Source organism: Budorcas taxicolor, chromosome 5 (assembly GCF_023091745.1).
Source record: "Budorcas taxicolor isolate Tak-1 chromosome 5, Takin1.1, whole genome shotgun sequence".
Classification (NCBI taxonomy): domain Eukaryota; kingdom Metazoa; phylum Chordata; class Mammalia; order Artiodactyla; family Bovidae; genus Budorcas; species Budorcas taxicolor.
Genome location: NC_068914.1, coordinates 16,639,625 through 16,661,787, shown reverse-complemented (window position 1 = coordinate 16,661,787; position 22,163 = coordinate 16,639,625). Strand labels below are relative to the sequence as shown.

The window sequence follows — 22,163 nt, the reverse complement described above, 5'->3', positions numbered from 1 at the left end:
ACTACTGACTGACATGACCAAAAATCTGTGAAGTTACTGACCATTATTTTTTCAAAGTATCTCCCAGAAATCTTCTTCCTCAAGAAATCATATAATGTTATGCACTAGGCTGTTCGATGGTGTCATGTAAAGTCCCTCTGGCTCTGTTCACTTTTCTATACTCTTTCTGCTCCTCAGACTTGATAATTTGTAATGACTTGTCCTCAAGTTGCCTGATTTATTCCTCTGCCTACTTGAACCTGCTGTTGAATCCCTCTAGTGTATTTTTCAGTTCCAGAATTGGTTCTTTTAAACTGATTTTCATTTTGTTCATATATCACCTGCTGACTTAGTTCTTTGTCCATGCTCTCCTTCAGCTCCTTGAACATATTGGGAACAGGTGTTTTCGGGCAGGAGGGAGGCTTGAAAGGGAAAAGATATATGTATACTTATGGCTGATTCACGTTGTTGTAAGGGAATGTGGGAAAGATAACACATTATTGGACTTTTCCCATTTCATGGTAACACATAATAACACATAATGACTTTTTTCCATTTCATGATAAAAATCTGAAAGTGTTTCATCTTACAGAGCCTTAAACTTTTCTGCTTTTTAAATGTAAAGTAAAAAATAGAACACATAGGTAAATTTAAGTATTTCTTCATCTATGAGTTAACAACTACAGGGTTATTATACATAATATGATTTAACCCCTGATATATCCAAACTCATATAAAACCTAAATTGCAATGGAGCTTAATTGCATTTATGGTTTTAAGGAAGATATTAAAATAATAATTTTGGCTCTTTGCAGACTTAAGTGAATGCCTTTTCTACAACTGACTAAGGATAAAATTCATCTCTCTAAAAAGTCATGAAATGTGCACATCACTCTATGTATTCTCTTTAAGATGTTCTGTTCTGAATCTTTTAAAGTGCTTAGCCTAAAACAGATCTGTATTACAAATCTGGTAGGAATTGGAACAACCAAACGACAAAAATCTAAGGGTTTTCTTTTCAGATTTTAGAGCTCATTTTACCTGTGATTATCTTTTTTTGTACACCTAATCTCAGCTGAATAGTGCACCAATAGGAACTCAACAAGGCTTCAAAAAGCAGAATATAAACTTTTACATTTGATAAGACTATTAATTTTTTATAATTTAGTCTTCCTGCATCAAAATATATATTTAACTGAAGGCTACATTCACACACAAAGGAAACTTCAAAGACCTCAAAAACAAGTTAATAAAACAGGCACCCAAGAACTTTACTGTTCCACTACAGTTACTTTTGCAAAACTCATTAGTGTGGTAGAATAAAATCCAAGGACACTAGGAAATTGGACTATGAAGTCTATTTCATTCTGATAAATCTTGTAATTAAACAAATGGTACTCTCTAGTACTGATAATTCATTCTTATTTCTCTAAGTTATCCAGTACCATTCCTGCTAAATAATACCCTTCTACCAGAGTGAAATGTGGTCCACTGGAGAAGGGAATGGCAAACCACTTCAGTATTCTTGCCTTGAGAACCCCAAAAACAGTATGAAAAGGCAAAAAGATAGGACACTGAAAGATGAACTCCCCAGGTTGGTAGGTGCCCAATATGCTACTGGAGATCAGTGGAGAAATAACTCCAGAAAGAAAGAAGAGATGGAGCCAAAACAAAAACAACACCCTGCATTTGTGGATGTGACTGGTGACAGAAGCAAGGTCTGATGCTGTAAAGAGCAATATTGCATAGGAACCTGGAATAGGTCCATGAATCAAGGCAAATTGGAAGTGGTCAAACAGGAGATGGCAAGAGTGAACGTTGGCATTTTAGGAATCAGAGAACTAAAATGGACTGAAATGGGTGCATTTAACTCAGATGAGCATTATATCTACTACTGTGGGCAAGAATCCCTTAGAAGAAATGGAATAGCCATCAGAGTCAACAACAGTCCAAAATGCAGTACTTGGATGCAATCTCAAACACAACAGAAGGATCTCTGTTTGTTTCCAAGGCAAGTCATTCAATATCACGGTAATTCAAGTCTATGTTCTGACCAGTAATGGTGAAGAAGTTGAAATTGAATGGTTCTATGAAGACCCACAAGTCCTTTTAGAACTAACACCCCCAAAAGATGTCCTTCTCATTATAGGGGACAGGAATGCAAAAGTAGGAAGTCAAGAAACACCTGGAGTAACAGGCAAATTTGGCCTTGGAGTACAGAACGAAGCAGGGTAAAGGCTAACGGAATTGTGGCAAGAGTACACACTGATCATAGCAAACACCCTCTTCCAACAACACAAGAGAAGACTCTACACATGGACATCACCAGATGGCCAACACCAAAATCAGATTGACTATATTCTTTGCAGCCAAAGATGGAGAAGCTCTATATAGTCAGCAAAAACAACACCAGGAGCAGACTGTGGCTCAGATCATGAACTCCTTATTACCAAATTCAGACTCAAATTGAAGAAAGTAGGGAAAACCACTAGACCATTCAGGTATTACCTAAATCAAATCATTTACGATTATACAGTGGAAGTGGGAAACAGATTTAAGGGACTAGATCTGATAGACAGAGGGCCTAATGAACTATGGATGGAGGTTTGTGACATTGTACAGGAGACAGGGATCAAGGCTATCCCCAGAAAAAGAAATGTGAAAAAGCAAAACGGCTGTCTGAGGAGGCCTTACAAATAGCTGTAAAAGAAGAGAAGCAAAAAGCAAAGGAGAAAAGGAAAGATATACCCACTTGAATGCAGAGTTCCAAAGAATTGCAAGGAGAGATAAGAAAGCCTTCCTCAATGATCAGTGCAAAGAAATAGAGGAAAACAACAGAATGGGAAAGACTAGAGATCTCTTCAAGAAAATTAGATACCAAGGGAACATTTCATGCAAAGATGGGCTCAATAAAGGACAAAAATGCTATTGTCCTAACAGAAGCAGAAGCTATTAAGAGGTGGCAAGAATAAAAAGAACTGTACAAAAAAGATCTTCATGACCCAGATGATCACGATGGTGTGATCACTCACCGAGAGCCACACATCCTGGAATGCGAAATCAAGGAAGCATCACTACGAACAAAGCTAGTGGAGGTGATGGAATTCCAGTTGAGCTGTTTCAAATCCTGAAAGATGATGCTGTGAAAGTGCTGCACTCAACAGGCCTGCAAATTTGGAAAACTCAGCAGTAGCCACAGAACTGGAAAAGTTCAGTTTTCATTCCAATCCCAAAGAAAGGCAATGCCAAAGAATGCTCAAACTACCACAGTTGCACTCATCTCACATGCTAGTAAAGCAATGCTCAAAATTCTCCAAGCCAGGCTTCAGCAATACGTGAACCATGAACTTCCAGATGTTCAAGCTGGTTTTAGAAATGGCAGAGAGGAACCAGATATCAATGCCAACATCTGCTGGATCATCACAAAAGCAAGAGAGCTCCAGAAAAACATCCATTTCTGCTTTATTGACTATGGCAAAGTCTTTGTGTTCATCACAAAAAACTGTGGAAAATTCTGAAAGAGATGAGAATAACAGACCACCTGACCTGCCTCTTGAGAAACCTGCAGGTCAGGAAGCAACAGTCAGAACTGGACATGGAACAACAGACTGGTTCCAAACAGGAAAAGGAGTACATCAAGGCTGTATATTATCACCCTGCTTATTTAACTTATATGCAGAGTACATTATGAGAAATGCTGGGCTGGAAGAAGCACAAGCTGGAATCAAGATTGCCAGGAGAAATATCAATAACCTCAGATATGCAGATAACACCACCTTATGGCAGAAAGTGAAGAGGAACTGAAGAGCCTCTTGATGAAAGTGAAAGAGGAGAATGAAAAAGTTGGCTTAAAGCTCAACATTCAGAAAACTAAGATCATGGCATCTGATCCCATCACTTCACAGCAAATAGATGGGCAAACAGTATCAGACTTTATTTTTCTGTGATCCAAAATCACTGCAGATGGTGACTGCAGCCATGAAATTAAAAGACGCTTGCTCCTTGGAAGGAAATTTATGACCAACCTAGAGAGCATATTAAAAAGCAAAGACATTACTTTGCCAACAAAGGTCTGTCTAGTCAAGGCTATGGTTTTTCCAGTAGTCATGTATGGATGTGAGAGCTGGACTATAAAGAAAGCTGAGCACCGAAGAATTGATGCTTTTGAACTGTGGTGTTGGAGAAGACTCTTGAGAGGTCCTTGGACCACAAGGAGATCCAACCAGTCCATCCTAAAGGAGATCAGTCCTTGGTGTTCATTGGAAGGACTGATGCTGAAGCTGAAACTCCAATACTTTGGCCACCTGATGTGAAGAACTGACTCATTGGAAAAGACCCTGATGCTGGGAAAGATTGAAGGCGAGAGGAGAAGGGATTGACAGAGGATGAGATGGTTGGATGGCACCACCGACTCAATGCACATGAGTTTGAGTAAACTCCGGGAGTTGGTGATGGACAGGGAAGCCTGGAGTGCTGCAGTCCATGGGGTCACAAAGAGTCAGACACGACTGAGCGACTGAGCTGAACTGAACCAGAGTGAAATAAGTGCACCAAGAGAAGGGACTGGTTCTTGTGTTGCTGGCCATCCAGACTTACTTAGATACCATTTTTCTCCCTTTTCTCTGCAAATCTCCATTTCATAATTCTGTTTATTCCTGCTCAAGTGACTTGGGTATTTAATGACTGTGGTGGTGGTTGTGCTATTTTGGTATTAAACAAAGATTCTTAATGGCAAGCATTTAGTCATTCAGTTGTTTAGCTCACAGGACCCTACACATTTGTTCATTTTTTACCTTGTATGGACTTAAGTGGAAACCTGGCATAGAATTTACATATAACCAATCATATGACTACATAAGGATATTCAGATTCTCCTCAGCTACAATGACATAAACACACATACACATATAAGGTATTATTTTTATATATGTGTATGTGTTTACTGCTTACAACTGAACCCTTTTTATGCTGTAGTAACCATTTTATTATAAATTCACCAAAGTACATGGTTGGTTGCTTCTTTCACTACTGCATTGACCATCTAGCTTTCTGAGGAATCCTAAAGTCATTTCATTGTCTTTTAAAACAATCCTACTAGTTACGACATTTACTTACCCCGACTGAGTGTTCTGGTGAACTCTCCCGTTCACTCCTGTCAACTTGATTGATACTGGTGATAATTCTATGGGAGTTTCATCGTTCATTAACTTTAACCAATCTTAAAGGATGGACAATTAGGGTTGGTGAGGAAACTACATTTTCCATGATAGCTCTAGCTCTCATTTATTTTAAAGTTCACCATAAAAAAAAACTGCAAACTTTTACACTGGATTTTTTTTTCTTCTTTGCATTTATAAAGAAAAATAGCTGGTAATTATAAAACTTGGGAGGTTTCTGTAAGACCTAACTAATACTGAAAAGAGTTCACCAATTCCTGTGTGGGGTTTTGGGGTTAAATATAATGAAACTGTTAAGATTATGGAATATATCACTTCCTTTCAATAAAGGTATTTTTTATTCTACTAGCTAAAACACATGTGGCAATAAAGGTTATATCCGTTCTTTGAACCCCCATTTATTTCTACAATTTTGAAATTACATTTCTTCCATCTAAAAAAGATTTTTTAAAAATCATCCATGGTCAGAAAAAATCTGAGTAGGTTAATGAATTTAATTCTCAACTTCTTACTAAAATACTTGTAGTGGAATAAAGGATAGGTAGAAGAAAGAAACTTCAGTTTACTTTTTACCAATTGTTTTTGAATACCCTGTTTCCCAGAGAATTAACCAAATTCCTATTTGAATACTGTGTGAAGGATAAAGAGCCCTTTAATGAACTAGGATTCACCATAAGAAATGTAAAGGTTAGCTTAAAGGGTCAAATAACATACTTCCTTAGGTTTAGAGCTTTCTGCTACCACACCATATATCTGAATAAAATAAAGTCTTATATAACATTATTGTAAAAATTCCATAACCATAGTATTAAAGATCAGAGCTCCCTTTGAAGGTAACGTATTTGATTAAATATCTGAAGGTTTAGAGAGCCTACATTTTCTACCATAACAATGAGACTTTAGAATGAATTGAACATCAAGAATAAGTCTAGGTCCTAAATAAAAAGAAATAACCTGTTATTGCAATAGCATACATTCACATTCAAATATGAAAAATACCACACAGAATACAGAAACATTTTTAAAAAAAGGTTTAAGATCATAAATAGGTTATTGTCACAACACATTTCAGAATTGAAGAAACAAACATTTTGACTGTTTAGGAAAAACTTTTTTTTTATCAATCCCCTCATCATTGAAAGAACTTGTACGTTTTAAAATTTCCAGTCTCCTAAGGCACAATATTTATTTAATCTGAATGCCAGCATCATCATCCCCTACTGTCTATAGCTGGAATAAGAGGCAAGGAATTAGCACTAAGGAAAACAACAAAAATTTTTGGACAAAATCATGAGTCATTTAAGAAAAAGAAGAAACAGGTGAAGTCATGATCATTTCTGTTAAGAAGGCCAAAACTTTTAATGTAGGACCTTCTGTTAAATTTTTTTTAAATCAAAGTATTTTAACTCAAATTTAATTCACCACAGAGGAGCTATGAAAGGAGCACATTGGTAAAAATAATACTTTAAAAAGGACTTGGGAGAAGGAAAAATCTACTTAGAAAACATAGGGGCAAACGTTAAACTGAACCGAGTTTAGAGGGCTAATTTATTCCTAGTCGTCAAGCAGATCCAGAAGAAAGTTAAGACTAGGTAAACATAGTACCTAGGTATACACTGTAAGGCATCTGTTCCTTAATCAGATGGACCATTTTAGTTCACCACCCACCGACAGAGATATACTGAAATATTATAATCAGATGCTTGACTTGAATTTTTTTTTCCAACAAAAAAAAATTTTAATATAAAGGTAAAAGTTCCTCATTTTTAACCCTGCCTTTTTGTCCTCTGTGATACTAACTGAACTGTAAGGTTTTTCATATGTACAATGTGGTGATTTAGGGTTACTTTTAAAAGGAAAAAAACCCCACAAAGTTAGTGATTGTCCACAGATGAAACACGGGATGAGGTTCATGACTGAATCAATCACGGAGTGTTAGTCAATTGTAAACTCTTGAAAGTTAAGACTGGGAATTGTGTGTATCAGACACATTAGAGTACAACAGGAGAGAAAGAAAGTTCATTTGTCATTCCAATTCTGACAAGGTGCATGGTCTTCGAAACTCCTGTCCACGTTCATGGAGCCATTTATTGGATACTGTGAAAGAACAAAATATATTAATGTATCCTGCTATCTAACTAGTATTAACTTCTGAGATATAGCTCTATAATGAAGTTTCAACATGGGTTAAAAAATTCAAGACCAAAACCAGACAAAGATGCATGCTACTAAGGCTATCTTTCAAGAACTTCACTAAATGATGGAGACACAGAAGATTTTATATGTATGTACATTTGAGAATCTGTAAATGTACGTTTCTTGAAGTTTCTAATGTTCAATCTAAGGCTTGTGATGTGGGTATGTGTTAGTCACCCAGTCATGTCTGACTCTGTGACACCATAAACTGTAGCCCACCAGGCCCCTCTGCCCATGGAATTCTTCAGGCAAGAATACTGGAGTGGATTGCCATTTCCTTCTCCAGGGGATCTTCCTGACCCAAGGATCAAACCCTGGATCTCCTGCATTGCAGGCAGATTTATTACCATCTGAGCTACTAGGGAAGCGATGTAGATATACACAGAACAAAACACTGTTTTACTTGCTCACAAAATACAACTTCTAATACAAAGACATTTAAAAGATGAACATAAAGTCTCCACGCTAAAGGAGCAACTCTATGATTAATTTCTATTATGTGCTCATTAAGTTTCCTGTGTTCCAAGATACTGTTTAATATACCCCAAAAGGAATTAATTTCCTTCTTCTCCTGTATTATAGAACATGGCATCAACATGTATAAAATATCTAAACTAACTCTTACTAATTCCTTACTAATTCTTAACTAGTCTGTTACCTTTCTTAACCTGTGTAGCCAATCTTCCATTAATTAAACCCTGTCATTTTCTCCTTCTTTGGTCTCTTCAATCTGTTCACTGCTCTCCAAATCATCTGCAGCTGCCTTAGTCCAGCCTTTTATCATCACCCACTTAAGACAACAGGAAATAGCCTTCTAAACTCATCTCTCCTGTGCTAGCCTCTCTTTATTCTAGTCCAGTGGTTCACAAATAGAAACATCACTTCTTTTAAATCTTTGAAGTGTGGCCAAGTGACACATACTAAAATAGTTATGGGGTTAAATGAATCTTTATTAAGATAATCTTACCCATTTCTATTCCCTTTTTTTAACTTGGCCAGTTCTATACTTGCATGACCCTTGAGAGTACCTCTCCAGCCTCATACGAGTCCTGGCCCTGGTCCCTAACATGCTTGGAAAACAACTGCTTATCTTCAAGAGCAAACAGAAAAATTAAAACTTCAAAGAAGCCTCCCTAAATGTAAGTAGTTACTGTCTTCTGTTTACATCTGTGTATTATCATATACTACATTATATTCTACCCACTAATGTGTCTGCGACAACTGCGAATCCCACGAGAGGAAGATATGGTCTAACTTAATTTTGAGTCCATTAGTGTTTCTCAGAGTAACAAGTGGAACTAGTATTTAAAATGTCACAAAAACTAATTCCAAAAGAAGAGACCAAAATCATAAATTCTATTCGGAGACTACAGGAAATATTTACCCCATTTGTTTCCAACCAGCACTGGACAGGCGGCATGCCGTGTACTATAATCTCCTTCTCCACTGGCAAACAGATTATACCAGAAAACAGCAGTTCCCTGAGGAGCAGAACACAAAATTATTCCCAAACAAAGTATGAGGTTATCGCTTTTACAGTAATTAAAATTTCCTCTGTTTTATGGAAGTAATTCCCCATGGCAGCACTATATCTCTTCTAATAGAATTCTGAAAGGATGACATAACTTAGGAAATTTTGGCAATGACATGAAAACATTAACATCAGAGTTGCTTAACAAAGAAGTGGGTTTGCCAAAGCTAACACATCTTATAAATAGCAAGCATCATATGGAACCCATTTTAAAAATGAAAACTTCTAAATACTAATCCCTGGTTGTTCATACCTCTGGGTACCCATGGTAAATTGTACAAAAAAAAAAAAAAAAAAAGTAAAGATTTTCCTATAGATAATGTATTCCTTAAGTATACTACCTTTTAAAATGTTATTTACTTTTATAGATAAATAACTATAGGTATCTCTCTTCCTGAGGGTAAAAAAAAAAAAAAAAAAAAACAGAAAAACACCCCCAGCTAAAATGACAAATCAAGCTTACCTTTTTGGGCCAAACACTAGCTCCTACTTCAGGAAAAACGGTGGCTCCTCCTGCTAACACATCACTCATCTAATAAGAGACGACAGAGTATTATCAAAAGTGCTGGTGGAATAAAATTAAACATGCCCCTTTCGGCCGGAACCTCCATCTTCCAACTAATCTCTCCCCTGGCCCATCAGGCTAATTCACCAAAACAACCAAAACTACAAAGGGCAAAAGGAGGATCACCCACTACGTGTTCTCTAGGCCTCTCAGAAAAACATGGAGTTGTTCCTTTGGCCACATACATGCGAATCTACAAGAAGGGTGATATTATAGATATCAAGGGAATGGGTATTGTTCAAAAAGGAAGGCCCCACAAATGTTACCATGGCAAAACTGGGAGAGCCTACAGTGTTACCCAGCATGCTGTTGGCATCACTGTACACAAACAAGGACAAGATTCTTGCCAAAACAATTAATTTGCCAAGATAGATTCCTGAAACGTGTGAAGGAAAATGATCAGAAAAAGAAGGAAACCAAAGAGAAAGGGACTTGAGTTCAGCTGAAATACCAGCCTGTTCCACCAAGAGAAGCACACTTCATGAGGACCAATGGAAAGGAACCCCAACTGCTGGAGCCCATTCCCTATGAATTCATGGCCTGATGGGTGTAAAAATAAAGATCTAAACTGTACAAATGTTTCTCTTAATTGAGTAGAGGTGTTGTATTCGAATTCAGTGGGTGATGTGTTTTCAAATTTAGTGTTTTTTTCTTCCTGAAAGATGTAACAGTTTGTTGTTCAGTATGTTCCACTGGTTAATAAACTGCCAGATATTAAAAATAAATAAATAAACATGCTACTGTGAGATAGATATGATACTGAATACTAGAATGAGAATACCTGGACTTCGAATTACATAGATGGCTTGGTGCACGCTGGTCAGTTTTTAAAAAACAAGATGCCATTTGGGTTTACATACATATATAAAAGCAAAAGAAAGATAAAGTCAGCAAGGGAGATTGGAAAAGGATTTGGGAGATAGCTATTTCTTTTATAGACAGAGGTAAAAAGAGAGGATTTAAAACTGACAAATTGAGTAACATAAGGGTATAAATATGTATGATATAGCACTAGAATATCACCTCCATGGGGGTAGGAATTTTCACCTGTTTTAATTGTTGAGCTTCAGTGTCTAAAATGGTACCTCAAAATAGTAGGTATTCAAGAAATATTTAAATAACTGAATTCAAACAAAATAGAAATAAACACTAAGAGAAAAGTAACAAACTACAACCAGTTTTGTCATTTCTCATGTAGGGTATCAACACACAGTAACTAAAAATTAGAAAATTAAGAGATTTATAGTTATAGTCTTAAAGGTAAACCAGAATAAAAACACAAATCTTCCAAATAAATTGAAGAAGTACATGCACAAAATGAGGCAAAGGAAACACAGATCATAGAATGAAGTTTTTTTTCAAAAAAATAAGGAAGTATAATGTAGTGTGTCATTAAGCAAAATCCATCTATATGCTACAGTCCGTGATATATAGGCAAATGCTGTACCAAGACACCAGGGAAGCTGTACCAAAGAAAACAGAGTCTGACCTCAATATCAAACAGTTTAAAGTTAAAGGCACTGAGTGATATAAAGAAGTGCATTTTGCTGTGATACATGTATGATCAGCATCAAAGACCTGATCGCTCTTAAGCAATGAAAAGTTAACTTTGGAGAAATTTAAACTTTGTGTTATGGGCCCATCTGGGAAGAGCATTCAAATAGTGGGAAAAAATGAAAACTAATTAATAAAAATGCTATATCTAACTAAAGGGAGGCATAATTAATATATAGTCTAAATAGATTATTTGTAACTTTATGAATACTGGACCAAATAATACAGCATCGTGTATGCTTGCTTTTATGAAACAAATACAGCCAAAAGCAAATGCTTAATGGCTCTTAAAAATCTGAAAAGATGCTCAACCTCTCTAATAAGAGAAATGCAAATTAAACCACAAAAACTGCTAGTCTGATGAAGTAAAAGATGTACAGATCAAAAGTCTGACAAGCATCACACTTAAAGATGGTATATAAATTAGTACAAGTCTACAGATCTCACCTCTAGAAAATATACAAAGACTTCACAACATGAATTTTTGCATAATGTTATCAGCTTCTCCCCTGGTTTTCCCTCTATCATTCTTAATTTATCTTATACATCTTAAATCCTTTTTTTATGGTGTCTTAGATCCTTCTGCAAACCAGATGGAGTTGTGAGAGGGATGAGGAGAGCAATCAGGAGAGTGACAAGGTAGGTTGGATACAGGGAAAGAGGTCTGTTAAAAAAAAAAAAAAAGGAGGGAAAGAAGAATGATCAAAAAAAACTGGGCAAAAGACAAACAGAAGGGAGCAGGGAGCAAGGAAGAAAGAAACTAGATGGAGTAGGGAGACACAGATCTGGTAGGGAGTGAAATAAAATAGGTAACAAAAAGATTCAGTTTCATATAAATCAAAGGAGGATAGGGGATGGAAATAACAATGAAATAAGCAAAACTAAGTCAATATAAAATACATCTTTTAAAGTTAATGAAGGTTACAACACTGTAGGAGACTGTACTTGCTAAATCTAATATACCCCAATATGTCCTGTCCCATGTGTTCTTTTTACATGACAGGGGCATGCTTCTTGAGTGGTAGAATCTATGTCTATGTTCCTTCCCTCTTGAAGCATGGCAGACATCTACAATGGCCTCAATTAATAAAATACAGCAGAAGTGACACTATTTGACTTCGGAGCATGGCTAATAAAAATGTCACATACTGCCTTTTGTGGGAGGATACTTGCCCTTAGAATCCAGTCACCATGCTGTGAGGAAGCCCAGGCCAAAAGTCAGTATTTTGGTCAGCTTCAATCTCAACCTTCAAGGTGACCCCAAGTGCCAGCCATCATGAGAGATTCAGAGCAAGAACCATGAATAAAGCCCAATCTCACCACCATGATAGGTAAAAATCAAATTATTAATTTAAACCATTCAGTTTTGGCATGATTTGTTATGCAGCAATAGATAACTGGGGCAAATATTATATGATCAAAGCTTGGTTTTTCTATATGTATCAATAGATAAACAATTTTTTAAAAGATCATACTGTTTTGAAACTAATGAACAATGTGAGAATGGTTACCCTTGAGGAAAGGGCTTCTAGGGTGCTGTAATGTACTATTTCTTGGTCTGAGTGCTGAATACACTAGATATGTTCACTTTGTGAAAATTTATCAAGTTAATACCTATGATTTGTACACTTTTCTGATACGATCATTTTAACTTTCTTCCTCAGGCTGTAGTAAGTACACTCTGAAAAAGCGATAAATGAAAAAAAAATCTTGACCCTCTTTACTCAGTTGTAAGAAACATTCAACTAAGATGTTAAGAGCTAACCAAAGCAAACATCTAAACACATTAAAATAAGTCATGTGATCAAATCCCAACTTAAAATGAAAATTTTAGCTATAACTTACATAAAACAGCCATGTAGCAATTCTATTTCCTGTCCCCAGCTCTTTGAAAGCATCTGGCTCATCTTTCTGTGAATAAAATACAATTGAGTGATGTAAAATTCAGTAATGCAAGTTCTCCACGGGCAACTAAACATCAGTAACATGCTGAACAGTATGCTAAAAATAGCCCCTAAAGGTTCCTTTGTAATATCCAGTGCACTATATACAAAAGGCTCTCAAATATTTGTTGACTGTTGATTCAACTAGTACACTGAATACTTTTGATAAGACCATTTGGGGGGAAAAACAGATGTGTTAGTCTATACAATGAAAACCAATATCTACTATCCACAGATTGTTTAAAAAATTAACAACTATAGTTTTAGCTTCCAAACAAGCAAGACATGAGAGACTTTCAGCCCCATTCATTAAATCAGTTCTCTGTGGGTAAAAAAAACTAACTTTGAGATTTACTTTGAACTCATGATCCATTCAAATATTCACACTGCTACTATTCCTGTCTTTTGATCGTCAGCACTTTAATCTGGCTAGAGAATTTACATCTGGCTATTTAAAGCTAATAAAATACAGAATAGTCTCTTGGCATTTTTTCAAAAAAAAAGTATTTTATTTTTCATACAGAAATTTCTACACATTCCTTTGTCATATCCTCAATATGTCCCTTCAGTTCAGTTCAGTCGCTCAGTCGTGTCCGACTCTTTGGGACCCCATGAATCGAAGCACGCCAGGCCTCCCTGTCCATCACCATCTCCCGGAGTTCACTCAGACTCACGTCCATCGAGTCCGTGATGCCATCCAGCCATCTCATCCTCTATCGTCCCCTTCCCCTCCTGCCCCCAATCCCTCCCAGCATCAGAGTCTTTTCCAATGAGTCAACTCTTCGCACGAGGTGGCCAAAGTACTGGAGTTTCAGCTTTAGCATCATTCCTTCCAGAGAAATCCCAGGGCTGATCTCCTTCAGAATGGACTGGTTGGATCTCCTTGCAGTCCAAGGGATTCTCAAGAGTCTTCTCCAACACCACAGTTCAAAAGCATCAATTCTTCAGCGCAGCCTTCTTCACAGTCCAACTCTCACATCCATACATGACTACTAGAAAAACCATAGCCTTGACTAGACGGACCTTAGTCGGCAAAGTAACATCTCTGCTTTTGAATATGCTATCTAGGTTGGTCATAACTTTTCTTCCAAGGAGTAAGCGTCTTTTAATTTCAAGGCTGCAGTCACCATCTGCAGTGATTTTGGAGCCCAAAAAAATATGTCCCTTAATATCCTTCAAAGGATGAATGACTAAATTGGTATTTCCATACCACGAGAAACTACTCAGCAATAAAAAGAAACACCCTATCAATATGTTCTGCAAAAACATGGATGAATCTCAAGGGAATTATGCTGAGTGAAAAGAAACCATCTTAAAAGGATGCATGCTGTATATAACATTTATACAACATTTATGAAATAACAATTACCATAAAGAACAGATTAATGATTACCAGCAGTTATGGATAGCAGAAGGGTATGTGGAGCTACAGAGTAGTATACAAGGGAGTCTTACAGTGATGGTGCAGTTATGTATCCTGACCTGTGCTGGTAGTTACACAAAGCTACACGTGTAATAAAACTATATACATATACACACGAGAGCCAGTATAACTGGTGAAACATGAATAAGCTCTGTTGCTTGTGCCAATGCCAATTTTCTGGTTTTAATAATGAACTATAGTTATGCAAGATGTTAACACTGAAGAAGGCTGAGTGAAGGGTGCATGGGATCCTGTACAGTTTTTGGGGGAAACTTCCTAGGAGTCTCTAATTATTTCAAAATACAAACCTAAGAAAAAAAGTTTAGTTACATTAATGTCAGAACTTAAACTGTAGTCTTTCACATCATCCAAGATCCTAAGACATTTTTCAGTAATTGAAAATAGAAGGAAAATAGACTAAAAATATATTCTTTGCTAGCCTATACACAGAAAGTATCTAGGATTTTAGGATTAAGTCAGTCAAGGAATATAACACAATATATTAACAGACTGCGTTTTCTTTCCAAAGAATATACTCTTATTCTAAAATGGTAATAGATCAAGAAGTTTATTAGAATACTTGGCGCATTTCTTAGAATTCATGTAATTATAATAAAGCTTAAATTAAGATTTGGTAATGATATAATTCATAGCTCAATATGTTAAAATTAATTTAAAAGGTTAAATACTTCAGCAAGAGTACTTGGGAAAGGATGTCTTTTTAACAAACTGCTTTAATATTATTTTTCCTCCAGTCTCTGCATCTATTTTTTTTTTCTTTCAAAATGTATTCCTGTAATTCCTGCAGATTTACTGGCCAGTTCACCATAGCTGTCTCTAATCTGTTTAACTTTATCCACTAAATTTAAAATTTCAAAAAATTTTTCAACCTGAAGATTCTATTTCAGTTAAATCATTTTGAGAATTTAAAAATAAAAGACAAAAATGAATGAAGTGTTGTATAGTTATTTTATATTCTATATCTGATCACTGAGGTATCAACACCCTGGGGGCACCTAATAGCTGTTGCAGGCCTATGCTTTCAAACTGCCCAAAGAAGCTTCCCATAATACATCTTACTCAAGCCAGGATGCAAAAGGAAACTCCTGAACTGTCCTGACTCAAAGCAGATGATTTTCTAGGCCATCCTTTCTTTCTCTGCAGGTGTATGCCTTTAGAGATTTAGGTTTTATGCAGGGATCTCAGGTCAGTAGCCTACATTTATGTAGGTCCTCTCAGAGCTGTTAATCTTCAAAGCTCTCCATTCCTGGAGGTATATGCCTTCAGCCTCAGCCTTTTTGCTTCCTTTTATCTCTCTAATTTTAGTCTCTAGATTTTCTTTGTTCAGTTTGCCTTTGAGAACTTCCTTTACTTTCCCCAAAGCTCAGCAATGCATTTAAAAGTATCCTAAATTCTTTTCCATGTCTCTAGTTGTTTCTTACTGCTAAAATGTGTAGACTATCTATCCCACCATGCTTCTACAAATGAGCTACATATCTCTTCCACAAATGAGCTACAAATCTCTTATAAAATAAGCTATGAATTTATAATACTAAAATAACAGAATTAACATGTCATGCCTAAGCTTCAGCGGAACTCCTACATTCTCCATTATTTTTGTTTACTTACCTGTGCAAAATCAAAATGGGGTCCTACATTCTCCATTTTTTTTTTTACTTACCCGTGCAAAATCAAAATGGGGTTCGTACTGTCCTCCAACTCCATAATTTGCTACCTGCATGAGAAACAAGGCATGATAAAAGAACTATCAAGATTACTATTCAAAAAAATCTGAGTCCCATTTTGATCTCTTATATATCACAGTTAGGTACTTCTAAATAAATGAGAAGCAAAGCATTTTTTTTTTTAAATCAGTGAGAGTTTCTAAGAAACCAAGGATGAAAAACTAAGAGATGTTATATGCTATTTTAGAATCTTAAGTTAATATGCTTTTCTTTAGCAAATGTTTGGAACACATGATTTTCCTAATACATAACAAACTTTGATTTTTAGAATTAGTTTTCTAAAATTAGAATTTCACAATTTTTATTATTGTCAGTAAACACTTTCCTTGAGAATTTAAATTAAGATTCATGTTTCCCAAAGCCCCAAATATTGGCAAATTCCCAATCTACTTTAATGAAATCCCCTTTGGATATGTATTTTTTCCCTACTTAAGTAAAAAAGGGAAGAAGTAAACACTAGTTTAATTATTCCTGTTGCAAGGCCCTGACAACTTCATTTGGATGTGACAATGTCCCAGTGAGAAGCAGCAAAAGAAAAATATTTGGTTTGGGTTCACGGTCCAGATTTCTTAGTTAAAATACAGCATATGTAACTTTGGATACAATCAGTTTTCTTGTTTGTAAAATAAAGAGAATGTTAACTACCTCTTTTCACCCCAATATAACAAAATGCTAACAAAATGAAAGGAAAATGTGAGCTAAAGAGCACTGTTGATAAAATGAGTACATAATGCTACATAATGCTAAAGAGCGCTGTTGATAAAAAGAGTACATAATTAAAACTTTGCTCACAGCAAAGTCCAAGTCTTATGTAAATTATTATTACTGTGGATAATTTACTTCTTACGTTGCAGACACCTTGGTTTGGATCAGACTATTCAGTCAGAAATATCAAGTAGCCTGAAAGAGCCTGTGACGGTTAGGCAGGTAAGAATAAATACAAATTAGGAAAGAAAAGACACATCATAGCTTTTATTTTTTAAATAATCAAATGAGTAACAAGGAAGTTGTAGATGACCATGGAGTAAATTATAACTTACTTAGGCAAACTTAAAATATAGGCATTCCTGTTTTGCATAGTTCTAAAATGCACACATCTCAGATATCATGGTTTAGCTAACCATTAACACTAAACCCCCAACAGCACAGTGGACATTTCAGTTACCGTATTACATTAACTGTGAGTAATTATATACAATACCGCAGTAATTACTATCAGTCAGTTCAGTTCAGTTCAGTCACTCAGTCATGTCAGACTCTTTGCGACCCCATGAATTGCAGCACTCCAGGCCTCCCTGTCCATCACCATCTCCCGGAGTTCACCAAAACCCACGTCCTTCAAGTCGGTGATGCCATCCAGCCATTTCATCCTCTGTCGTCCTCTTTTCCTCCTGCCCACAATCCCTCCCAGCATCAGAGTCTTTTCTAATGAATCAACTCTTCGCATGAGGTGGCCAACGTAATGGAGTTTCAGCTTTAGCATCATTCCTTCCAAAGAACACCCAGGACTGATCTCCTTTAGAATGGACTGGTTGGATCTCCTTGCAGTCCATGGGACTCTCAAGAGTCTTCTCCAACACCACAGTTCAAAAGCATCAATTCTTCGGTGCTCAGCTTTTTTTATAGTCCAACTCTCACATCCATAAGTGACCACAGGAAAAACTATAGCCTTGACTAGACGGACCTTTGTTGACAATGTCTCTGCTTTTTAATATGCTGTCTAGGTTGGTCATAAATTTCCTTCCAAGGAGTAAGCGTCTTTTAATTTCATGGCTGCAATCACCATCTGCAGTGATTTTGGAGCCCCCAAAAATAAAGTCTGACACTGTTTCCCCATCTATTTCCCATGAAGTGATGGGACCAAATGCCATGATCTTAGTTTTCTGAATGTTGAGCTTTAAGCCAACTTTTTCACTCTCCTCTTTCTCTTTCATCAAGAGCCTCTTTAGTTCTTTCTCACTTTCTGCCATAAGGGTGGTATCATCTGCATATCTGAGGTTATTGATATTTCTCCCGGCAATCTTGATTCCAGCTTGTGCTTCTTCCAGCCCAGTGTTTCTCACGATGTACTCTACATATAATTTAAATAAGCAGGGTGACAATATACAGCCTTGACGTACTCCTTTTCCTATGTGGAACCAGTCTGTTGTTCCATGTCCAGTTCTAACTGTTGCTTCCTGACCTGCATACAGATTTCTCAAGAGGCAGGTCAAGTGGTCTGGTATTCCCATCTCTTTCAGAATTTTCCACAGTTTATTGTGATCCACACAGTCAATGGCTTTGGCATAGTCAATAAAGCAGAAATAGATGTTTTTCTGGAACTCTCTTGCTTTTTCAATGATCCAGCAGATGTTGGCAATTTGATCTCTGGTTCCTCTGCTTTTTCTAAAACCAGCTTGAACATCTGGAAGTTCACGGTTCATGTATTGCTGAAACCTGGCTTGGAGAATTTTGAGCATTACTTTACTAGCATGTGAGATAAGTGCAACTGTGCGGAAGTTTGAGCATTCTTTGGCATTGCCTTTCTTTGGGATTGGAATGAAAACTGACCTTTTCCAGTCCTGGGGCCACTGCTGAGTTTTCCAAATTTGCTGACATATTGAGTGCAGCACTTTCACAGCATCATCTTTTAGGATCTGAAATAGCTCAACTGGAATTCCATCACCTCCACTAGCTTTGTTTGTATTGATGCTTTCTAAGGCCCACTTGACTTCACATTCCAGGATGTCTGGCTCTAGGTAAGTGATCACACCATCGTGATTATCTTGGTCGTGAAGATCTTTTTTGTACAGTTCTTCTGTGTATTCTTGCCACCTCTTCTTAATATCTTCTGCTTCTGTTAGGTCCCTAGCATTTCTGTCCTTTATCGAGGCCATCTTTGCATGAAATGTTCCCTTTGTATCTCTGATTTTCTTGAAGAGATCTCTACTCTTTCCCATTCTGTTGTTTTCCTCTATTTCTTTACATTGCTTGCTATATATAGTAGCAAATATTGCTACTAGCTCTTCAATCCACAAATTACTACATAAATAACAGCTACACAACATGACCAATGACCAACCACTTCTTTAAAGTATCAATGATTGGCCACTGCGTATCTGTTATTCAGTTCTTGTATAGATAGCAAAGCATATGCCTCCTCATTCTTCAGTAAAAATCTATGTGATCTTTTACAATAAGAGACAATTAGAAGAAATTGGCCAACAAAGGTAACTGCAGCAGAGAAATGGAAAGCAATAATGCTGTAACTGAAATTGAAATCAAACTGAAATGGACTTGGTTCTGAGACAAGATGGGAAAAGATGAGTAGGACCCGAGCTCACCTCTCTCACGATACAACTGATAGGGATTAATCTCCAAAATACACAAACAGCTCACACAGCTCAGTATCAAAAAATAAACCTTAAAAAATGGGCAGACAATCTAAATAGATGTTTCTCCAAAGAAGACATACAGATGACCAAAAATCACATGAAAAAAATGCTCAACATCACTAATTATTCAGTTCAGTTCAGTCGCTCAGTTTTGTCTTTGCGACCCCATGAATCGCAGCACACCAGGCCTCCCTGTCCATCACCAACTCCCGGAGTTCACTCAGACTCACGTCCATCGTGTCAGTGATGCCATTCAGCCGTCTCATCCCCTGTCGTCCCCTTCTCCTCCTGCCCCCAATCCCTCCCAGCATCAGAGTCTTTTCCAATGAGTCAACTCTTCCCATGAGGTGGCCAAAGTACTGGAGTTTCAGCTTTAGCATCATTCCTTCCAAAGAAATCCCAGGGCTGATCTCCTTCAGAATGGATTGGTTGGATCTCCTTGCAGTCCAAGGGACTCTCAAGAGTCTTCTCCAACACCACAGTTCAAAAGCATGCACATCAAAACTATGAGGTATTACCTCACAAGGGTCAGAATGACCATCATCAAGAAGTCTAGAAACAAAAAATGCTGGAGAGGGTGTGCAGAAAGGAGAAACTTCCTACACTGCTGGTGGGAATGTAAACTGACAGAGCCACTACAGAGAACAGTACGGAGGTTCCTTAAAAAACGAAAAACAGAGCTTTCATCTAATTCAGCAATCCCACTCTTGGGCATATATCCAGAGAAAACCATAATTCTAAAAGATACATGCACCCCGATGTTCACTGTAGCACTATCTGCAACAGCTAAGACGTTTAGGAAGCAACCTAAATGTCCACTGACAGAGGAATAGACAAGGATGTGGTATATACTTATCAATAGACTATTACTTAGCCATAAAAAGGAATGAAATAATTCCATTTGCAACAACATAGAGATTGTTATACTAAGTAAGTCAGAGAAAGACAAATATCGTTTGATCAATTATATGTGGAATCTAAAAAAATGATACAAATGAACTTACTTACAAAACAGAAACCAGACTCAGAGAACAAGCTTATGGTTGGGGGTGGGGGAAAGACTAAAAGAAAGGGACAGATAGGGAGCTTGGGATGGACATAAACACACTGCTATATTCAAAATGGATAACCAACAAGGACCAAGATGGGAGGGGAGTTTGGGGGAGACTGTGTGTGTGCACGCACTTAGTTGCGTCTGACTCTTTGTGACCCCAGGGACTGTTGCCCACCAGGCTCTTTTATCCATGGAATTTTCCAGGAAAGAATACTGGAATGGGTTGTCATTTCCTCCTCCAGGGGATCTTCCCAACCTAGGAACTGAACCCACATCTCCCGCACAGGAAGGCAGATTCTTTATCAGTGTGCCATCTTGGGGGGAATGGATATATGTATATGTATGGCTGAGTCCCTTCGATGTTCACCTAAAATTATCACAACATTGTTAATCAACTATACTCCAATACAAACTACAAAATTAAAAAAAAAAAAAAAACACACAAAAAACCAGACCTATGGTTACCAAAGCAGAAAGGTAGCAGGGAGGGATAAATTAGGAACCTGGGATTAACATACACATACTAGTTAATATGAGGCTTCCCAGGTGGCGCAGTGGTAAAGAATCTGCCTAGGGGATTTACGACTGACCAGTGTGTACACACACACTACTATATATAAAATAGATATAGTAAGGACCTACTATACAGCACAAGGAATTCTACTCAATACTCCATAATAACCTACAGGGGAAAGAATCTGAAAAAGAATACATATATACAGATATGTATAACTAAATCACTTTGCAGTATGCCTGAAACTAACACAACATTATAAATCAACTATATTTCAATATGAAAAAGAAAACTCATACTGATCCCCCCACAAATCAAACTAAAAGGCTGACAAGGAAAATGTTTCCAACTTTTGCTGTTTGAGAAACTCTAGATACGCAGTCAGAGGAACATGGTGAAGGTCAGAAGAATTTTGTTGGAGGTAAACTTATTAACATAAAGAAAGTGATCATGATGAAAAGAATGAAGATATATTGGAGGAAGTGACTCTGGAAAAAAATCATCAATAAAAGATCTCTCAGAGATATTTAACAACATTAAAGGCAGAAAGGATAAAACACTAAAAGCTGAACCAAACTTTGAAGCAGGACAATTTACAAAGAAAAAGATTCTCGCTCTGTATCATAAGTTTCACAATGAGAAGAAAGGAAACTACTGTTGATAAGTGCTTGAAGAAGTCAAGTCAAGTCAAGTCGCTCAGTCGTGTCTGACTCTTTGCAACCCCGTGGACTGTAGCCCACCAGGGTCCCCCATCCATGGGATTCTCCAGGCAAGAACACTGGAGTGGGTTGCCATTTCCTTCTCCAGGGGATCTTGCTGACCCAGGGATCGAACCCAGGTCTCCTGCATCGCAGGCAGATGCTTTAATCTCTGAGCCACCAGGGAAGCCCCTGATAGTGCTTCAGTTCAGTTCAGTTCAGTCGTGTTTGACTCTTTGCGACCCCATGAGCTACAGCACGCCAGGCCTCCCTGTCCATCACCATCTCCTGGAGTTTCCAATTTGGAACCAGTCTGTTGTTCCATGTCCAGTTCTAACTGTTGCTTCCTGACCTGCATATAGGTTTCTCAAGAGGCAGGTCAGGTGGTCTGGTATTCCTGTCTCTTTCAG

At 37.3% G+C, this 22,163-nt stretch overlaps 1 protein-coding gene across 3 annotated transcripts in view; it reads right to left on the bottom strand.

Moving 5' to 3' along the window:
- Nucleotides 1–6,185: 6,185 nt before the first annotated feature.
- The window catches only part of P4HA1 (prolyl 4-hydroxylase subunit alpha 1), a 94,702-nt gene continuing 78,724 nt past the window's right edge, over nt 6,186–22,163 (bottom strand). For all 3 annotated transcript variants that reach the window (XM_052639611.1, XM_052639612.1, XM_052639613.1), the window contains exons 11-15: nt 16,050–16,103; nt 12,848–12,913; nt 9,347–9,415; nt 8,737–8,833; nt 6,186–7,253 (exon numbers count right to left, since the gene is read on the bottom strand). In XM_052639611.1, the coding sequence (XP_052495571.1) occupies nt 7,183–7,253; nt 8,737–8,833; nt 9,347–9,415; nt 12,848–12,913; nt 16,050–16,103 (357 nt within the window). In that variant the 3' untranslated portion in view covers nt 6,186–7,182. The remainder of the gene's footprint in view (nt 7,254–8,736; nt 8,834–9,346; nt 9,416–12,847; nt 12,914–16,049; nt 16,104–22,163) is intronic.